Source organism: Ctenopharyngodon idella, chromosome 8, assembly GCF_019924925.1.
Source record: "Ctenopharyngodon idella isolate HZGC_01 chromosome 8, HZGC01, whole genome shotgun sequence".
Taxonomy (NCBI): Eukaryota; Metazoa; Chordata; class Actinopteri; order Cypriniformes; family Xenocyprididae; genus Ctenopharyngodon; species Ctenopharyngodon idella.
Genome location: NC_067227.1, coordinates 14,216,383 through 14,236,686, shown reverse-complemented (window position 1 = coordinate 14,236,686; position 20,304 = coordinate 14,216,383). Strand labels below are relative to the sequence as shown.

Sequence of the window (20,304 nt, the reverse complement as noted above, 5' to 3'; positions counted from 1 at the left end):
ATAGCTATTTCTGTTCATTTCATCGGGGAGGAAGAGAAAGAAAGAGACAGAGAGAAATAGAAAGCAGGGAGAGAAAAGGAGAGAGGAATGAGAAAGAAAGAGCAACAGAGAGTGAAAAAGATTCGATGAGGAATAAAATAAAACCAGAAAGGTATCAAAAACTAATTTAATGCAAACTAAAGCAAACAGAAAGGAAATGTGTGAAGTTCACAATGTACTTTACTCTTTTGTTATGCCTTTATTTGAGAACATCCATCCTCTTTGCTATAAAAAGTAACAGCCATTTAATGTTTGTCTTTCTCCAGGTTACATAATTATTGTAATAGGTGGCAACAAGTGACTGTTTTGTGCATTATAAGGTAGTAACTGCATCATTTAATTGAATGATTTGTTAAAATATGCTGTTGTTCACAACCAAACAACTCTTTTGATTCTTAATTAAAATGTGTATTTTGACCCAAAAAAAAAATCAAAATATAAATCAAGTAGATCAAGTCCATCAACACCCCCAAAGCTTGCACAGTCATTTATCTTTTTGTGGGTTCGACATTTAATTCGGTAACGATATAGGCAGTTTTGATTTATATGCCAACGTGATCTCATGAGAATACGTGTGTATTTTTACGTAAATTGTGGTTCTACCACACGTACATTTACTTACGTTTTCATACACACAAAAACGTACAACATTGACGTATTTAGAGGACTAAAACGTAAAAATACTTACGTATTAACAGCAATAAAAACGTAAATCATGTAACGTAAAGTGTGAATGTATATGAATTCCCATGTATTAATATTAAAATCGTGGCTTTAATGATTTAATGTTGTTTTTAGTTGAATTTATTGAAAGCAGTTTATTCATCTACTTAATATGAAATAACATTTCTGTTCGTGACTTGTGCTGCTCGTTTCGGAGGATTGCATAATGTTAAACAAGACTACAATTTAAAACCTTATGAATACATTTTCTGTAATTGTTTAACCATTTTGTAATATTTAGTTTGTTTGCTGTGCGACACAGAAGGCGTTTTCTCCTATGCAGCGACTGACAATACAACCATAAGATACACCAAAACACAACATAAATTCACAAATCACATCAATTTTATTTGTTCACTGTACTCCCAATCTTTAGAATCCATATGTTTGTACGGAACAGATCCAAATTCAGCCCTTTATCCATCGATCTTCATTTTGATTCTCAGCAACAGCGACCGTCACAGTCAAAGCTCGCGCTCGTTATGATTCAAATTTGAAAGTAGCGCCACCCTCGAGAAGCGTTACGACATGATTTACGGCACTGATATTAAACGCTCATTGTTTTTCACCTTCGTCACAGATTACGACATGCCGTGTTTCAGTGGATTGACATTTGAAATGAGTGTCGCGCCTTCACGGAGAGAAGCCGGATTCATCGTATTTTCATGGATTAATAAGTTAAATTCTGCTCTGTACCCTATAAAAAACTATTACCGCCAGAGAGGACTGTGACTGGAACTCATCATCATTTGAACTACTTTTGGTACCTTTTGACATTTTCGCAAAAAACAAAAAAAAGATTGTGATTACGCTTGTTTGTCTGTCATTCTTTTATTTATAACAGTAGGTAGTTTTAAGAAATGGTTATGGGTAGGTTTAGGGGTAGGTGTAGGATTAGTAGCTCAAAATATCATTTTAATGTTATATTTTTACTAAAATTGTCATTTTCCTACACATTTCTGCCCATTATGATTTATTCTTTTAACATTCTGTATAAAATGGGTAGGTTTAGGTTTGGGATGGGGTTTAGGGATCTTACATTTATCTACAAAATGATAAAAGGGAAATTATACATATATCTTTAAGACATGATAAGATTCGTAAATATTTTACATTTTTTCGCTGTAAAAACGTAAGCATTTTTACGTTTTAGTGCCATAATTACGTCAATATTGTACGTTTTAGCACCTTTCTAAATGTACAAAAATGTACGTTTTGTGTCTTTGAAAGTTACGTATTAATACCTACGTATTAACAATGAGACCAGGCTGTATATGCTGTTGAATATTTGGTGATCACATTAGCTTACTTGTGCATAAATAACTACTATCAGCCCTTCTGGTTTTTGCAGATCTTCTTCTTCACCTGTTTTTGGATTCTGCAATGCTGTACTATTTTAGACGGTCCGTAACAGCGCCTCCTACCGTAATAACAGTGAAAACATGGATTTCAGGAAATACTTGTCCATGGCGGGGAAGCGTCGTCATAAATGACACAAAATCTTGTTAATGGCAGGGAAAGAGTTAAGAACTGTTCACTGAAAGGTTCTTTGGGGAACCAAAAGTGGTTCTTCTATGTCATCGCTGCAAAAGCCCCCTTTTAAACCCTTTATTTTTAAGAGTGCAGATCTATTTTTTCTTATATTTTGTTCAACTGCAAGGCATGGCATGGAAAAATCCACCTGGTTCATATTCGTTCACTAATGAATTGCTCTTTCACAACCCACACTCGAATGCTATTGCTTTCACATGAGTCATTGAACATGTTGTTCACTTAATGAACAGTTTCTTCACTTAAAGGTTCATTCAAAAGCTCTGATTAGTTCATAAACCAAACTACACTAATAGCACTGTGCTGGAAACCACAGACAACACCTTGGCATCATGCCAGCATGTTGTGCACCTTATCTCAATTTCTTCAGAAAACATAAAAATGTATTTATCCTTCACTCAACAAAAGGCACGTCCTGATTTACCGATTTAGACGCGTTCCTGGGTCAACATATTTTGTTGATCCTGGAACATCATTTCTGTTCGAACATTTAACCCTAACCATATCCCTACCCCTAAACCTAACCCTACCCATAAGTTATCCCTAAAATCAGAGGGAAATGATAGGTGAATAACACACACCTAACCATGGTTCTAAGCCTAAACTTGACATAAACTGTAAACCTTCCCTCAAACTGATTGGTTGATTGGAATGTTGTTCCAGGAACATGTTGTACTTGGTAAAATCAGGTTCTGCCAACAAATGCACACACATTCCAGCCACTCTTCCATTCAGTAATTTTACAGATATACAAAGCATGTCCTTGTTTAGTATTTAATGCCAGAGAAGCAGACAGAACTGTGTAATTAAAGCCTGAGGGAAAATTTTCTTTTCAAAGGGAAGGGAAGATCTGTGTGTTAGATCAGGTACAGAGTCACAATTATAAAACATGAACTGAACAACCTAAATCCGCTCACGATCACCCACACAAATACATACTTAAAAAACAAAAAACAAAAAAAAACACTTAAAAAAAAAAACAAAAAACAAAAAAAACAAGGTCATGGGTTTGATTCCCAAGGAATACCTTTAAATTAAGTTAAATTAAAAAGATAAAATCATCTGACAAATGCATAGAATAAATGGAAAAGATGCAATCCACTACAAACATAGGGACTACTGCATATGATGTTTAGAATAGGCTACTGAATACTGTGCAGTACCTGTACTGCATATACAGTACAGTCTACTATTTTTAACAATAGTATGTGGAACAGAATGTATTATGCAATAAAAATGGTTAATAATTCTAATTCAGTTACTCTGAAAGTGGAAGGTGAAGTCGAGCACATGACATTGTCAGAGACTGTTGTTTACTGCATATTTTTGCAAATGTATTAGGTCTTTAGGGTATTCTAATATTGGCATACTGTGCACACTGCAGAAGTAGTATGGATGCATGCTATTCTAAACAAAAACCCAAGACAGTGCTGTTTAACCTCCTATTGTAACCAGTGCTTAGTATTGATCACAAATAGATTAAATGCTGGGAAAGCTGCATAATTAATAAGAATAGAGCTACACGTGTACTGGGGAGGAGGACCTGAACGCTAGATAAGACCGTGTGCTCCATTAAAACACCATCAAACATGCATAACGCTCTCTGCCCTTGAGTCCGCTTCCATGAGCAGAACGACAGCTAAGATGATATAGCATGTGAGAGGTTTCCTTTTCCTTTCTCTGATGATATAATCAAATATAATATCTTTATAATTAGTGTTCCTTGGCCCAACATTGCTGTAAAGGAAAGAGTAGCGTTACAGAAGCAAAAATTCATTCATTTTCTACAAAGAGAGATTACTATAGTATAAACTACATTCAAAACAATGTATAGGTTTTTTTTTTTAGGTTCATGTTTAATATTCAGTTTACTGGTGGAAAAACTACATTACCCATAATTCTGAAAAGACCTCCATCAATCAGACGCTGAGGCCATGTACGCACTGCAGCTAAATTTGGTTGACAACAGCATTCTACAACCAAATTAACTTCCGAAAAATTCAGGTAGTGACAACCGCATTTACAAAACTCTATGCAGTTTATTTACGGAACTGAGGTATGAGCCTTCACATGTTGCCAGGTCTTGCTAGAAAACCAGAACAAGCCCATTATATAACTAAATAAATCCAAATGCTTTATATTGGAAACAAGACCAATATATCGTGACCCGCATCTGCCCACTTTACTAACTCCATAAACTGGACTGCATTATACGGCAAGCCCAAAAACACTGATAATAAATGGACATGACAAATCTTTAAAACCGCTCTCTCTGTGAAGCATCCTTTTAATCAGAAACAAAACTCGACAGTTCTGTCAATGGTGTTTTGGCTTAATAAATTATCTGAAACTAAGGATACTTTGGTCAAAAAGAGCAAATGCGTGAGATGCCAGAACATTGCTATGGATACCACAATTTCAATCATCATAATTTCGGGAATGATGTTCTGTACATACAAAACACTCATTTAGGGGAGTCACTCCCATATTTAAATGCAGTTTTCACTCCTGAACCTTTAAAGTTAATATGTGGCCTAAGTCTACATTCTCAAAATACTTAACTACTTATGGCCATTCACACAGAACAGGTTTTTGCATTTAAAAACACAAGATACAAGGTGGTGAAATGGACAAAAAAAAGCAAGGTCACATTTTCTAAAAAGATGAACATATTTTACCTTGACCCAGTGTTCTAAAAATGCAGCGCTCATGCGTGAGACGCTGCAAAAGATGTGAGACGCAATGGTCAAACACGTTCGAATAGCTCATGTTTACATGTCCCAAGGTCAAACATTTCTGTTATTACTATACTGTTATTACATTTTGTCTCTCACACATGAGCGCTGCATTTTTAGAACAAAAATGACTTCTACCTATTAACTACTGAGGGAGAGAGAGAGAGAAAGTGAGGAAGGAATGTTGCTAGATAAATCAATTATTCAGTACAAGTCAAGGGCCCTGTGATATACAGTAAGTGCCTCTTCAGATCACGCATAAGATATTCACCACCCCCCACACGAACATGCGCAGGCAAGTAAACATCAACAAATGAATCCTTGTACTGTTATCGAAGAGCTTGTCCTGCCGCTAAACATTTTTAAAGTTGACATGAAACAGAAGTTGCGATAGACTTTCTTCCCGATTGTGACGTACTGTATATCCGAGTGAAACAGCTTCTCAAACAAGAAAAAATATAGGGCGGGACTTGATTTTGTCCATCGGGAATTGGTTGGGTTTGTTGGATCACTGTGGTTTTGCTATAGCTGTGATCTCATGTGTGTGACAGGTTGTCCCGCCCTCGCCAGTGAACACACAGAGAAGAGAAGAGATGTCACTGCAAGAGGTGGGGTTAATATTGTTAATATTGTTAGTAAGTTAATAATATAATTGAGTAGCTTACATTTTAGACATAATATTGCTAGTTACCTTTGCTCCACCAACGGAAATAGTTCAGAACTTTCACAGCGTATCCAAACAACCAGTGGTATTTCGTTCTGAATGATTCTGTGTGTAAGAATCTAAGAACATCCTGTGCCTGTTTTTCTCTTTCTTTGTATCTCTGTCTAGGCATTGTGTCATGCTTAGAGAACATGTTGCTTTTCTTAGAGTATTGTACAATCCCTACTTATTGTATTAATGCTGAGTTGTCATTTTCACTTTCTATATTTTCAATATATATTGACCCTCTGGCCAAATAAACTTTGTATCTTGGTTGAACTACACTTTCTGTGTCTGAGTCTTCCATTTAATACCCGGGTACCCGCTTTTCTGTGCTAGATCGCTCAACCTGAACATATCTTCTTTAATTGTATTATTAAGTTGAATTATTAGATTCTAACACTGTGTTTTTGAATGAATTGCTTGAGTGAATGATTCAATGACTCACTTATAAAACACTTTAGTTCCTGTATGATTTAGCTTTTTTGAATGCATCTCTTGAATTAATCAGTTTACTCACTCACTCATTACTGTAACACTATCACTTGTCTCCACCTATTATCTAACAATGTAACCTGCAAAAAAGATTAATTGAAAAATCTCTACTTAAAAAAAGTCCCAAAGTCCCAATGCTGTTGAACTAATGCTGACTTCACATGCTATTGAAAATGTCCTACTTCCCACTTCTGAAGTCGTGATTACAAGCTTGTCACAATCAAGTGCTTTGTTGTTCGAAAGAATGTGAATCATGGACACCAGGTTTATTATTGCCAATTTCTTGGGGAAACCTTATTAAAGTGAGCATTCATTGACAAGAATTTTTCTGGTCAAATACATGATATTTTTGCTGTGTATAAAACATACAATATGCTTCAAATGGTTATTCATATATGTAAATATGCACTACAAGGCAATGTAACTGTTGTGGAAAAAACTTATAAAAAATAACAGTCACAGCAGCAATTGTTTGTTCATGTCCAGCTTTCAACTAGGAAACTGATATAAATATCAGCAGTCTTGACTATGTGTCACACCCTCACCACATGGGCTTTCAGTTTGTTTGTTTTCATTAGTCACATGTGCTCCTTTGTTCTGTTTTCCCGCCACAATCAGTCACCATGGACACTGCACTAATCATCAAAGCTGTTTGTCATTTTCAGTTAATTCGTCTGTGTATATTTGTTCAGTTCAGTTGGTTTGTCTTTGTTGGGTCTCGTACATTTATGGATTGTGTTTGTGATTGCCTTCATCTGTGGCAACCTGTTGGATTTCTAAGTAAAGACTTTTTGTGATTAATTTTGGATTTCTAAGTAAAGACTTTTTGTGATTAATTTTCCCCTTCCTATTCGTCTGAGTTACTACACACCGCGTTACAGAAGACCCAACCTAGAAAGTGATTTCTTTCCTTTTTCGTGTTTTTTTTTTTTTTTTGTTCTGTTTTCACCCCTGTTGGCACTGAAAGCTCCCTCGAGAAACATTTAGAAAAGTTTCTGGATCTCGCCCATCAGACCACCTTCCCGGACTACTGCCTGTGCTCGTTCCTCTATGTTAGACTCAACGCCGCCACACGAGCACAGCTGTCCGGGGAGGGTCCTCGAGGGAGCTTCGCGTCCTATGTGGAGTGGGTGCTGGCATCCTGTGGATCAGCGTTCACCATCGAGGTTGCCGCCAGCCCCACTCCCCATCCAGTGCCCAGCCAGAACCATCCAGCGAGACAGCGAGGATCAATGACCTGAGCCCACCGCAGGTAGCGCGACGGAGACCGCCGCGATGGAGCCCAAGCCCGCAAGAGTGATGGGGGATACATCGTCACGGAGCCTGAGCAGCATGCGCCTGACCAGGTGTGTGAGCCGGCCGAGCCATCCATCGCCGAAGGAGTGTTGGTAGACGTCAAGGGTTCGGAAGTGAGCCCCACCCACCCCCCCGCTACTGAGAGTGAGTTTTTGGCTGAATCACTGCTCGACTCAAGATGTGGAGTGGACATTTTCCTAGCCCCAATACCGTCACCTGAACCTGCCGGTCTTCTTCCTGCCCCACTGATCCTGCCCAGCATGCCTCTCACACCATCTCTCCAGTCTGTTCCCCAGTCTCCAGCCATCTGTGCCACCCAGTCATCTCCGTCTCCCTCCAGTCCCTCAGTACCACCTCCTCTCAGTAGTGTGGCACCATCTTGGGCTTGCTGGGAACCGTCTCCTCCTGGGCACGAGGAGCCCGAAGCTCCGCCTCCAGCCTCGGAGGGTTATGAGCCGCCTCAACCCATCGCCCTGGCTCCTGCACCTGCGCTCCTTACGCCCTGGCTCCTGCACCTGCGCTCCTTACGCCCTGGCTCCTGCACCTGCGCTCCTTACGCCCTGGCTCCTGCACCTGTGCTCCTTCCGCCCTCGACCTCGGAGTGGACCATCGGCCATTCGGCCGTGCCGGACTCCCTCGGCATGTCGGCTCCACATGGGTCAGACGTCACTTCACCTCCGCTGCAGACATTGCGGACCGTCCGCTGCTCTCTGGTCCTACACCCCTTCGACTATGGCTTGCTCCGCCCTACCTCAGGCTCCGCCTCTGCCCTCGGCCGCTCCAGCTCATCCTCAGACCTCTGGATCCCCTCCTCGATCTCTGGAGGTCGTCGCTGCGGCTCCGTCGTGGCCGCCAGGATCTTCACCATCTCTCTACCACCTCGGCTCTTCGGCTGCGCGGTGGGCTCCATCCTCACCGTCATTGTCTCTAGTCATCCCCATTGCGGCCCTCATCTGCGTTCCACCATGGCTCCTCCCTCCATCAATGCCGCCGTGGGGCACTACCCTGGCTGTGGCCTGGACCAACATCCAGCAGCCCCTGCTCAAGGCCATCACTTGGCTTTCACCACCATCTGCTCCACCCTGGACTCTTGTGTTCTGCCTCCTCTCTACGGCCTCCTCTCTATGGCACAATGACGCGCCTTCCGGGAGACTTTCAGTTTGTTTGTTTGTTTGTTTTCATTAGTCACATGTGCTCCTTTGTTCGGTTTTCCCGCCACAATCAGTCACCATGGACACTGCGCTAATCATCACAGCTGTTTGTCATTTTCAGTTAATTCGTCTGTGTATATTAGTTCAGTTCAGTTGGTTTGTCTTTGTTCGGGTCTCGTACGTTTATGGATTGTGTTTGTGACTGCCTTCATCTGTGTCAACCTGTTGGATTTCTAAGTAAAGTCTTTTTGTGATTAATCTTCCCCTTCCTATTCGTCTGAGTTACTACACACCGCGTTACACTATGATTTAATGAAGAATTGAAATCGAAAAGAAAGAAATGAATTAAGCTCAACCATTATGTAATATCTTATTTTTATACAGTTGTTAATAGGAATTAAAAAAGTATAAATATTCCAATACAAAAAAACACATTTCATCAAGTGTCATGCAAAAGAATTATAGAACCAAAAATTCACACATGAATGTATCTAAATGTGTTTGTTTGAACTACAAAACGCATGAATCGCAAATATTAATAATGAAACATCAGTTGCTCAAGGATGTATAATGGTTGTCTAAAATATTTATTTACAGATATTAATCCAACCCTAAAGCTGGCTGCTCATAAAAATAAAGGTTCCAAAGGGGTTTTTTGGTTCCACAAAGATCCATTCAGTAAACAGTTCTTAAAAGAACCATTTTTTAAAATTCGCATAAAGAACATTTTAATAATCCAAAAAACCTTTTTTCCGCTATAAAGATCCTTTTGTGCAATGTAAAGGTTGAATGTTAAAAATACTTCATGAATCCATTGATGCCAATAAAGAACCTTTATTTTAAAGAGTGCCCAGCTAATTTTTTTCTATAGGCCTTGCTGTTAAATATCACTACTTGCTCTGATTGGCATCTGGTCCTGACTTGTTGCAGCTTTCAATGAGGGGCCCTTGAGCTCCAGAACGAGTCCCACAGACACGGAGGAGTTTATTTTTAGCTGAGACCACCCTGCGCACATTCTCCCCTGAGACGGAGAGACGAAAGAAAGGCCCCGCAATCAGCTCACACACCTGCTGCTCCTCGATCCTTGCCGTCAGCCTCTGTACTGTAAATGATACACTACACTCATCTTCTTTCTGCAGAGACAAACTCACACACACACAAAAATAAAGCTTAAAGTAACGCATAATCTCTCCATCTTCCGCTATCTATGTCTCTCTCCTTTATTCCTCCTGATACCTGCTCCAACTCCATCTGCCTTTCCCGCTCAATATCTTTTGCTGTCAATCTCTCCCTTCCCATACTCGCTTCCTGTCCTCCCACGCCTGATGTCAGATACCATATCTCTCCATCTTCCCCTTTTCATCCTTCTCCAGTAGTTTCCCTTTGTATTGCTTTTCCTAAAAACAACCTCCTTGTCTTCTTTTCCTGTTACCACATGAGAGCAACAACGCGTTCTCTAAATATCAAAAGCTGAATGTGTGTTGCCTTGTTAAATCCCGTCTCTTATATAATCCCTCTGATCTACCACAAGCACACAGTTCTGTCAATCATCCAGGACCGTCCAGTTACATATATATCAAAATAAAGCAAAAATCTCCTTCCTGAGAAATGCACTTATAGGTAGAATCAGTTTCCCAGAATTCCCTAAATGACAGTATCTGAGGGGAATGACAGTAGCTGAGCATTTTCATCCCAAATGGCTTTCGCAACCTGTAAAATCCCCTTACGAAACATTCGCCCTGTTATATAGTGCAAGTCTATTTCACTCTGCCTGTGTCCTTCAGGATTAGACAAAATTAATCGACATGGAAAGCCTCTAAATCCTAGTGGTGGACTTTACTGGTCTTAACTGATCACTGATTGATTGGACTGAGAGATGTCTGGCATTGTTTTGCCAGCCTAAGTGAGAGACTGATTGAAAAGTTGGAAAGAAAACAGAGAAAACAGCTCATAAGGTGAAGATTCAGAGGCACACCGATGGGGACAAAGGGACAAAGGCTAGAAAAGAGGATTGATTTCAAAGCTTTCTCTCCTCTTTCAGGAAATTCAAACATTCGGATGCCTCTGCGTGCCCCTGCCTCCGGAGAAATGCCTCGTCCATGATTCCACACAAAGGGAGTAATGACCTTTTCAGAGAGGATCCATCTTGACGTTCCTCTGCTCTTGTAATAGTGGACTAGCGTGTCTACAGTAACCCTTGATAGTCAGCAGGAGGGGTGTTGTGTAGCCTCGGTGCGTTAAGGTGCCGAGATGCTATTTGTGGCTGTGTGTCTCTGTGAGGGAAAGGAGAAAGCGCATGCTTCTCTGTGCTTTATGGTGCATCTGTGAGTGGGTGGACGGCAGCTCCATATGCATGTCTGGGTAGGACGGTAGGTCTGCTAGGGGAGCACATCTATTTATTACATTGTGTGTGCGAGTGTGTGAATGACTGTGTGTTGCTGCAGGGAACAGTGGGGGGCAGTGAAAGCAATTGTTCTGGGCAGTGTACCTTGTTTGTATGCACAAATGGCTCCTTCATCCATTTGTGCTTGCTTGTAATCCTCCTCTTTTAGAGATCCTGATATATCTGTACTAAATCTAAATCTATGCTTGTATCTGTATTATATTTTACAGTTAGATTACCTGTGCCATCATAACACTCACTTAAAAGTACCCTGTACTAACATTAATTGTTGGTTTTAACACTAACATTTGTTTTAGTGTCGTAATTCATGTTTTGCCCCGCAAAAGCCCACAGGTAAAAGTATACATAGATTTTGTCAGTATGTCCATGAAATAGTTTCAAGTTACGAGTCGCCTACACATCCCAGCATAAACGCTTCCGATAAATTATTTGTTGTTAAAGCATTACACTCACAAACCACTGATAATTTTAACAGAAAAGTAAGCATAGGCTACTGCATGCGTGATTTGGCATGGCAGAAAGCGGGCAAAGAGCACTCCCTTTATAAACACAAAAAAGCTGTCACTCATTTTAGTTAATTGCGATCTTACAAAGTTCTGTTATAATCACTGAAACTCTCTACACTGCACAATGAATCATTTATTTACATTGTGTCTACACTTCGTTTGTTATGAGATGATTTGCGAGCGTGCAGAACTAAGCACTGAACAAAAACTTTGGCTTTCTGACCAGTGAGTGGATTCTAACTTAAACACCTCTAATTGGCCATTGTGTTAAATCAACAGATATGTTTGGGATTATCTACATTGCTCAATGCTGCAAAAACATGTTGTAAATAGAAACCTTTGATGCTCTCCGTCAAATGTTGTATACACAGAGAAGCACTGGATCACTCGCCAATATGCTATTATATTATGGAGAAAACTGATCCTAAACCAGCAGTTATGGGCAGCTTTTCCCTCTCAAAGCAATTAGAAGCAGCGGCAAACAGGGGATGGCTAATTTTTATGCGTACGCAAGGGTCCGTGTACAGTGAGCAATGAGCCGCCCGATGTACACGTGCTGCCCAATTTTTGTAACTGTGCGTACTTTGTACGTGCAGGTCTCACATGTGCATTTAATTTGTTTTGCACTAATCAGTTGTTCCACAAGGTGGCAGCGATGCCCCGGGCCATTGTTTCACAGTAGAAAACTAAAGAGACAGAACAACAACAGATGGCCACAATTAAAAGCACTTGTGTGAGAGGGTTATGAGATAGCAGATACTTTAGTTTAAAAGAACACAAAATCATTTTTATCGGTTATAACTTCTGGAAACAAATAGCACAGACACTTGACAAAGATGAAACTTTCTAGAGTGCATGTGTCGAATACCTGTGTTCACACACACTGTCAAATGGAGTATACTTTGAAAGGATATACATTCGTTCGCATAAAAAATGAAGTATACTTTAGGCTTAAGCCTTGCCCAGACTTACAGACGCTCCGACTATTCTTGCGCCTGTTAATCATGTTTGTTTTATTTTAGTTGTTCTTTTTGCTTTTGTACAATAGATGTATAACAATTTATTTATTTTTAGTCCCACGGAAATCGCGGGAGTCCCACGATTCATTTTGTTCTCCTGCAACCTTTATACACATAAGTGTCTTATCGCCCACACTCGCTCATCAAATCTTGTCCCGCGCTGCACTCCGTTGCGTCGGGTCCCGCAGGAGTGCAGGTCTCTGTGTGTGTGTATATACACCAATCAGGCATAACATTATGACCACTGACAGGTGAAGAGAATAACACTGATTATCTCTTCATCACAGCACCTGTTAGTGGGTGGGATATATTAGGCAGCAAGTGAACATTTTGTCCTCAAAGCTGATGTGTTAGAAGCAGGAAAATGGGCAAGCGTAAGGATTTGAGTGAGTTTGACAAGGACCAAATTGTGATGGCTAGACGACTTTCTCGTTCACTGTTCCTTGCTGGTGGAACGATCTTCCTGCCTTTATCCGGAATGCAGAATCCCTGGCAATATTCAAAAGACAGCTGAAAACTCATCTCTTTCGTGAGCACTTAACCTCATCTTAATAATTAAAAAAAAAAAAATATATATATATATATAATTTATACCTATCCTTTCACTTCCTCTAATCCCTCTCTATTGTAGCTTATGATACTCTGAGCATTACCTAAGACTTGTATTGTGAACACTTTTTGTGTCTATTTGCCTCGTCATGACGACTCGCTTGTATTCCTCACTTGTAAGTCGCTTTGGATAAAAGCGTCTGCCAAATGAGTAAATGTAAATGTAAATGTCAAAGCATCTCCAAAACTGCAGCTCTTGTGGGGTGTTCCTGGTCTGCAGTGGTCAGTATCTATCAAAAGTGGTCCAAGGAAGGAACAGTGGTGAATCGGCGACAGGGTCATGGGCGGCCAAGGCTCTTTGATGCACGTGGGGAGCGAAGGCTGGCCCCGATCCAACAGATGAGCTACTGTAGCTCAAATTGCTCAAGAAGTTAATGCTGGTTCTGACAGAAAGGTGTCAGAATACACAGTGCATCACAGTTTGCTGCATAGCCGCAGACCAGTCAGAGTGCCCACGCTGACCCCTGTCCACTGCTGAAAGTGGCAACAGTGGGCACGTGAGCATCAGAACTGGACCACGTAGCAATGGAAGAAGGTGGCCTGGTCTGATGAATCACATCACATGCATGGCCGGGTGCATGTGAGTTGCTTACCTGGGGAACACATGGCACCAGGATGCACTATGGGAAGAAGGCAAGCCGGCAGAGGCAGTGTGATGCTTTGGGCAATGTTCTGCTACCTTGGGTCCTGACATCCATGTGGATGTTACTTTGACACGTACCACCTACCTAAGCATTGTTGCAGACCATGTACACCCTTTCATGGAAACGGTATTCCCTGGTGGCTGTGGCCTCTTTCAGAAGGATAATGCGCTCTGCCACAAAGCAAAAATGGTTCAGCAATGATTTGAGGAGCACAACGAGTTTGAGGTGTTGACTTGGCCTCCAAATTCCCCAGATTTCAATCCAATTGAACATCTGTGGGATGTGCTGAACAAACAAGTCCGAGCCATGGAGGCCCCAACTTGCAACTTGATACCACAGCACACCTTCAGGGGTCTAGTGGAGTCCATGCCTCGATGGGTCAGGGCTGTTTTGGCAGCAAAAGGGGGACCAACACAATATTAGGAAGGTGGTCATAATGTTATGCCTGATCGGTGTATATAGACACCATGGTCTGTCTGAATACTATTCTATAGACAGACCAATGTCCATAGATTGATAGTTAGATGTCATCAACTAACATTCACTTATTTTGCTTATTGGCTTCAGGTATTGATATAAGGCAGATTTTTAATATTAGTGCAAATATGTCAGATTATACATATTTATATGAAAAATGTCTACATACATACATGATACAAAATGTGCAAACTCTATGCATGTTTGATGCTAAGCAAACGGTTGCCTCTCTGAGGAACGGTCATTGAAAAAAACCCTGTTTTAATAATGCTTTTGGCTTGCTGTCTCTGGCCAGCTATACGCACAGGTCTGTTGATAATGGGTCTGCGGGGACAGGTTAGAATCAATAGAGAACACGCACCATTTCTCATCTGCTGTTAACAGCTGGCAGGTCGGTCCTGCTACATTAAAAGACTACAGACGAAGGAGATTTTTCTGTAACTTGAAAATATGATACATTCACTTTGTTTGATCCAAGTACAGTAGCAATTTTTCATAATTAGTGACACATGGCTGATAAAGCTTCACTCATAGATCTCCAGGCCTTTTGCCATGTCTGTCAGACCATCTGGATAGAGAAGGAGTGATTGATAATGTAGTTGTAATATTAATATGTTAAATTATTGAGCATCTACTGCATTTATTTGCCATATGCATGTTCTGGGTGTGAAATAAGCACATTATATCATCATTACTGTCAATTAACAGTGTGTTGCATCTTTACTGAGATACTGTACACATTGAACACATCAGCATTAATTCATGAGGCCCTGGGACTATACTGCACAAGCTGATACTACATTCAGTACTCTGTCTACATTCTTCCAATTTATGTCCATCTTGTTTAATTCAGGACGGTGTGTATCGCTGTTCCAAGGCTTACACTGACTTAAAATTCAGAACCACAGACTGATTAAAACTCAGAGAAGCGAGGCCAAACAGTACACTGCAGCCAGCCAACTTAGTTATGGGTGAAGCAGGCCAAAAGAAAGTTCTCTTTCAGTTTAATCAAAGGACTACAACAAGGCTCTACTACTTTGTGATTCTTAAACAGCAGCTTGCAATCTTTTTCTCTGCTGCTACCTCATGACCACACGCGCTCACTTGTAAACAGAAGGAAAAGCACTGACCTCGCACTGAACACTTTCAATCATGCTCATCAGAGGATAAATGAGCCCTGCCGGTGTCGGTAGCACCAGCTCTGGTTCACTGCAGCACTGTGTTATTCTGTTCCCCTTTTCCAGGCATTTCCTTTCCCTTTCACTTTGGCAGTAGTATGGATTACACACCACCCCAAATTATTTATTATTCAGCTTCTCACTCACCTGGACCCTATTGAGACCAGGGCACTGTGTGGTTGTGTGTGTGAGGGGACATTGAATTACCCTTAATGAAAGAACCTAATCTATACCAATTGATTTGGTGTGAATAGCTGAAGAATGGTGTTTGGTTTCCATATACAAGTAACTGAGGGCACCATGGCCCTGACATCCACTTTGATGAAATTTAATGGACACAAACTAAAGAGGTTTTGATTATCAATATTGCTATGAAAACATATAATTTTTTTGCCAATAAGCCAAAAACAAAATCTGAAGAATCACTCACAAAAGACCTCTGTCATATATTTAATCAGTAGCTAGAGATGGTTTAACTCTTAAAAAAAGAGTTTACATAAAATGAAATATTCATAATTGGTGTCGTGAACCAACAGTTTTTGGCATCGCTGATATCAAACCTGCCATCCAAAATATGGTCATTAGACCAGGACCCCCAAATGTGACCATTCCTCATGCGAGGGACCCCATCCTAAAATTTAAAATGTAGCTACTGTATATATTTTCATGTAAAAAATGTATATTTTAATATGTGGAAAATATTAAGTGCAAAAATATTTAAATTTCCATTACATTACATTATTACATGCACTGATAGATGTATTATTTAAATCTATTTTCATTATTTATTTTTATATATTTTTTATTACTTATTTTTGTATTGTTTTGATCCATTTTAATATTTATTTATTTAGTTAGGACTTTTTTTACTATTTAAAAAAATAAAAAATTAACCTTTCTACAAAAAAGATTTCTTTTTTGGACATTATTTGATTTTGTTGTATGTAAAACATCAGCATGGATATTCTTCATCTCATTTTGTGTTCCAAAGAAAAAAATAAAGTCGTACAGGTTTGGAATGACATGAGAGTGAGTAAATGAGGACTGAATTTTCATTTTTGAATGTTGATCTCAAATCCAGTCAGTAAACTAATGAAGAAATCAGACAAGACACAAAAACAAATAATAAAGGAGTAATACTATTATTTAGAAAATGGCCTAAAATCCAATCAGGACTACCTGATGACTCACACACATGGTTTTAATATTCATATTATGCCATTCTCTGCACCCTTCATGAACAATACAGTTGTCTCAAAACATCAGGAAAGCATAGCGCTCATTATCATCATTATCAAATCTATTTTTTATATGTTAGATCAAAGCTCTGTGGAAGTGCACGGGACTGATCCCCAGAGTACAACCAATCATTTGTCAAAGTGAGAACAGGATTTAATCCACACAATTATTTCAAAGCTAACATAAACTAATGATTGAACCCTTTAAATGCCAAACCTTTCATGCAGTGAGTGAGAAGGATTTTCACAGCTAGAAGCCATCATACAGCAAGGTTCAAAACTCATCAGCTTGAAACCCTCTGACTCACAAACATGAGTCAACAGCTTGAAGCCACCCGTTCATTATATTAAATAATGCTTGAGGTCCAAAGCAAAATCTGCAAATCACCCCAATCATGGAAAGATAAACAAATCTGATTTTAATGTCGTAAAACGTTCAAAGCATTAGGTGTGCTCAGATTCCCCAAACCAAGAGGAGATGAAAACAAGAAAAAGGGGAAAATAAATCAAATCTGAGAATAAGCCTCTTATCTTCAGAGACTCGCGCGCAGTGCTCTCTAAATTTACGCGACCTCACTCGACCTATAGTCGTGCAGTTGTTTCTGCACAACTTGTCATCCCTCTGACTCCCCGTGTTTTTCCTCTTCACTAAAAGAGCATGTCATTTCATTTGAAGAGGTTTTTCACCCATGAGTATTACACCAGACTAAATTGCAGGGGCACTCAGTGGCTTTGAAGCGCGCGCGAGAAGCATCTGTATTCTGTAGTGGAGAGTGGAGAGTCCGTCATTATCACTGCCCGAACTGTAATCATAAATTATATGTAATAATACGCATCATATATGGCACATTAAGACACAACTTCGAGGACAAGATGATTGACACCGCGACCTCTCGCGCTCTGAGGACGCGCGAGCTACAGTTCGAGTGAAATTATGTAACTATCATCAACTCAGTCTCTTACACAGCGAATGATCGTATTTGAAGCCACAATGATTATACATACAAGCATATTTGGAATATATTTTCAAATTTATTAGCGTCATTGCATCGTTAAACGTTTTTTTGTGTGATTCCTAGGCTACTTGTGACCCTTGAAGATGCCACAGCATTTATTTTTCTATTTTTTAAAAGGCAGCCGTTAAGAATAAAGGTGATATGATCAATTCCTCACCTGCATTATGTTCTTGTGATGAATCCTCCTCAAGCGCTGAGGAGAAATGTCTTTCTTGCACTCGCTACAGGAGCAGCAGCTTCACCGCGCAGATCTGTCAAGTGGAATGTGAGGGAATGCCCAAGCCTCTCTCTCCTCTCTGAGTGTTCGCGCGCGTGTGTGTGTCAAAGAGAGTGGGCGCCCAGACAGACTGGATGAAATGTGTGTCTGTGGCTTTATCCATTTTAAGTAATTTATTATCTTGGCAGATTAAAAAGAAGCCTCCGCTGCTAGATAGGATGCAAATCTGCATGTAGCTGTAATGTCGAGACCGTAAAGTGGCAATAAAACGAACTCTGAAGTTAAAAGAGCTGGTTTTCCCACCTTCTGCTTTATGAGAAAACTCCATTAGTTTTCCTGTAGATTGATCAGCATGGTATTAGCAACGCCAATGTCATGGTTTCGACTCTCAGGAGGAACTGAAACGACATTTATCTTATGCGATGTAAGTTGGTTGGTTAAAGCAAGCACCATGAAATCAAAATTGATAACTGTTTTGGAATATTGCAGTATGTATTATAAATGATTTGTCTTTGCACATCTTATTTATTTTTTATTAATGTGCCCTCCTTATCCTAAATCAAAATAACTTCCCCTCCTTCTTACAGCGGCATCTCTTCTCTGATGACGTGTTTATGGGCGCAAGGGCGGGACAACCTGTCAAGTACATGACAGCAATAGCAAACCACAACAAGCCAACAACCCAATCAATTCCCAGTGTTCAAAATCAAACATAGCCCTATATTTTTTTCTTGTTTGAGAAGCAGTTTCGGATATACGTCACAATAGGGAAGAAACAACTTTCGCAACTTCTGTTTAAATATTAGCTTGCTACTCACTGAATAGGCCTACTGCACAGTGGCCTCCAGTTAAAGGTATGGTAGGCAATTTTCGTAGAGGCTAGCAATAGCGAGCTAGCTTTGAAAAGGATAAGATCCCACCCTCCCTTCAGAGTGTCTCCAAAGCCACGCCTCCTTCAAAACACATGAACACGTACAGCAGGGAAAAAAAAATAAAAGCGTCATTAAACTACCTCATGTTTTAAAGCACAATAAAACAAACATTACAATAATAATGAATGTAAACAACTTAAAGAGCTCTGACCTGTACCACCTGACTGCTGCAGATTCATTTCAGCGTTGATAGCGTTGCCATTGAAACGCATAAATTTGAGTCACAAACTGCTCAGAGTACAACGTCACGGGTTTCCATCTCTTCCGAATTACGGTAGTTATGACGTGAACGCAGCATAAGCTTTTTATTGTTTTGGTTCAGGAGGAACTGTAAAAGGTGGCTGCTGTTTTGGTTGCGGGTGCTTGGTGACTGACGTCTGTCTGAATAACATGAAACGCACTGATGAAGTGTGATGTCTGCGCGAGCAGGGTGCACAGAGGTATGAAAATACATACGTTGGATAGGATATTGTATCATTGCATTCGGACTGACATTTTATGGTCCTATGCCTTCCACAGATGATATATAAGTTGCATGAAAAAGTATGGGAACCACTTGCAGAATCTGTGAAAATGTGAATAATTTTAACAAAATAAGAGAGATCATTCAAAATGAGTCCCTTGTTTGTTCTGAACAGTTAAACTGAGCTCTGTTCTTCAGAAATATCCTCCAGGTCCTGCAAATTCTTCAGTTTTCCAGCATCTTTTGCATATTTGATCCCTTTCCAGCAGTGACTGAATGATTTTGAAATCCATCTTTTCACACTGAGGACAATTGAGAGACTCAAACACAACTATTAAAAAAGGTTCAAACATTCACTGATGCTCCAGAAGGAAACACAATGAAATAAGACCTGGGGGGTGAAAACTTTTTGAATTTGAAGATCAAGGTAAATTGTACTTAATTTGTCTTCCGGGAAACATGCAGGTATCTTCTGTTGCTTCTGAAGGGCAGTACTAAATGAGAAAAGAAGATATTTAAACAAAATAAGAAAAATTTGGACATCTTCATTCCTTCTGGAGCATCAGTGAATGTTTGAACCTTTTTTAATAGTTGTGTTTGAGTCCCTTAAATGTCCTCAGTGTGAAAAGATGGATCTCAAAATCATACAGTCACTGCTGGAAAGGGTTCAAATATGCAAAAAATCCTTGAAAACTGGAGATTTTTTTGTCTTGTGGACTGTAAACATATTTTATGTAAAATATCTTACTCAGGACAGTACTAAATAAATAATAACATGCATTTTGTATGATCTCTCTTATTTTGTTAAAATTATTCACATTTTCACAGATTCTGCAAGTGGTTCCCATACTTTTTCATACAACTGTATACATATAAATACATTTAGAACTTGGTGATTGCTATCAGGA

General features: G+C 39.9%; 1 protein-coding gene across 1 annotated transcript in view; it reads right to left on the bottom strand.

The window, feature by feature from the left end:
- kcnip3a (Kv channel interacting protein 3a, calsenilin) overlaps positions 1 to 18,096 on the bottom strand; it is a 72,792-nt gene extending 54,696 nt beyond the window's left edge. The window contains exon 1 of the mRNA XM_051902075.1: positions 17,942 to 18,096. Within this exon, the coding sequence (XP_051758035.1) occupies positions 17,942 to 17,947 (6 nt within the window). The 5' untranslated portion in view covers positions 17,948 to 18,096. The remainder of the gene's footprint in view (positions 1 to 17,941) is intronic.
- Positions 18,097 to 20,304: the final 2,208 nt, after the last annotated feature.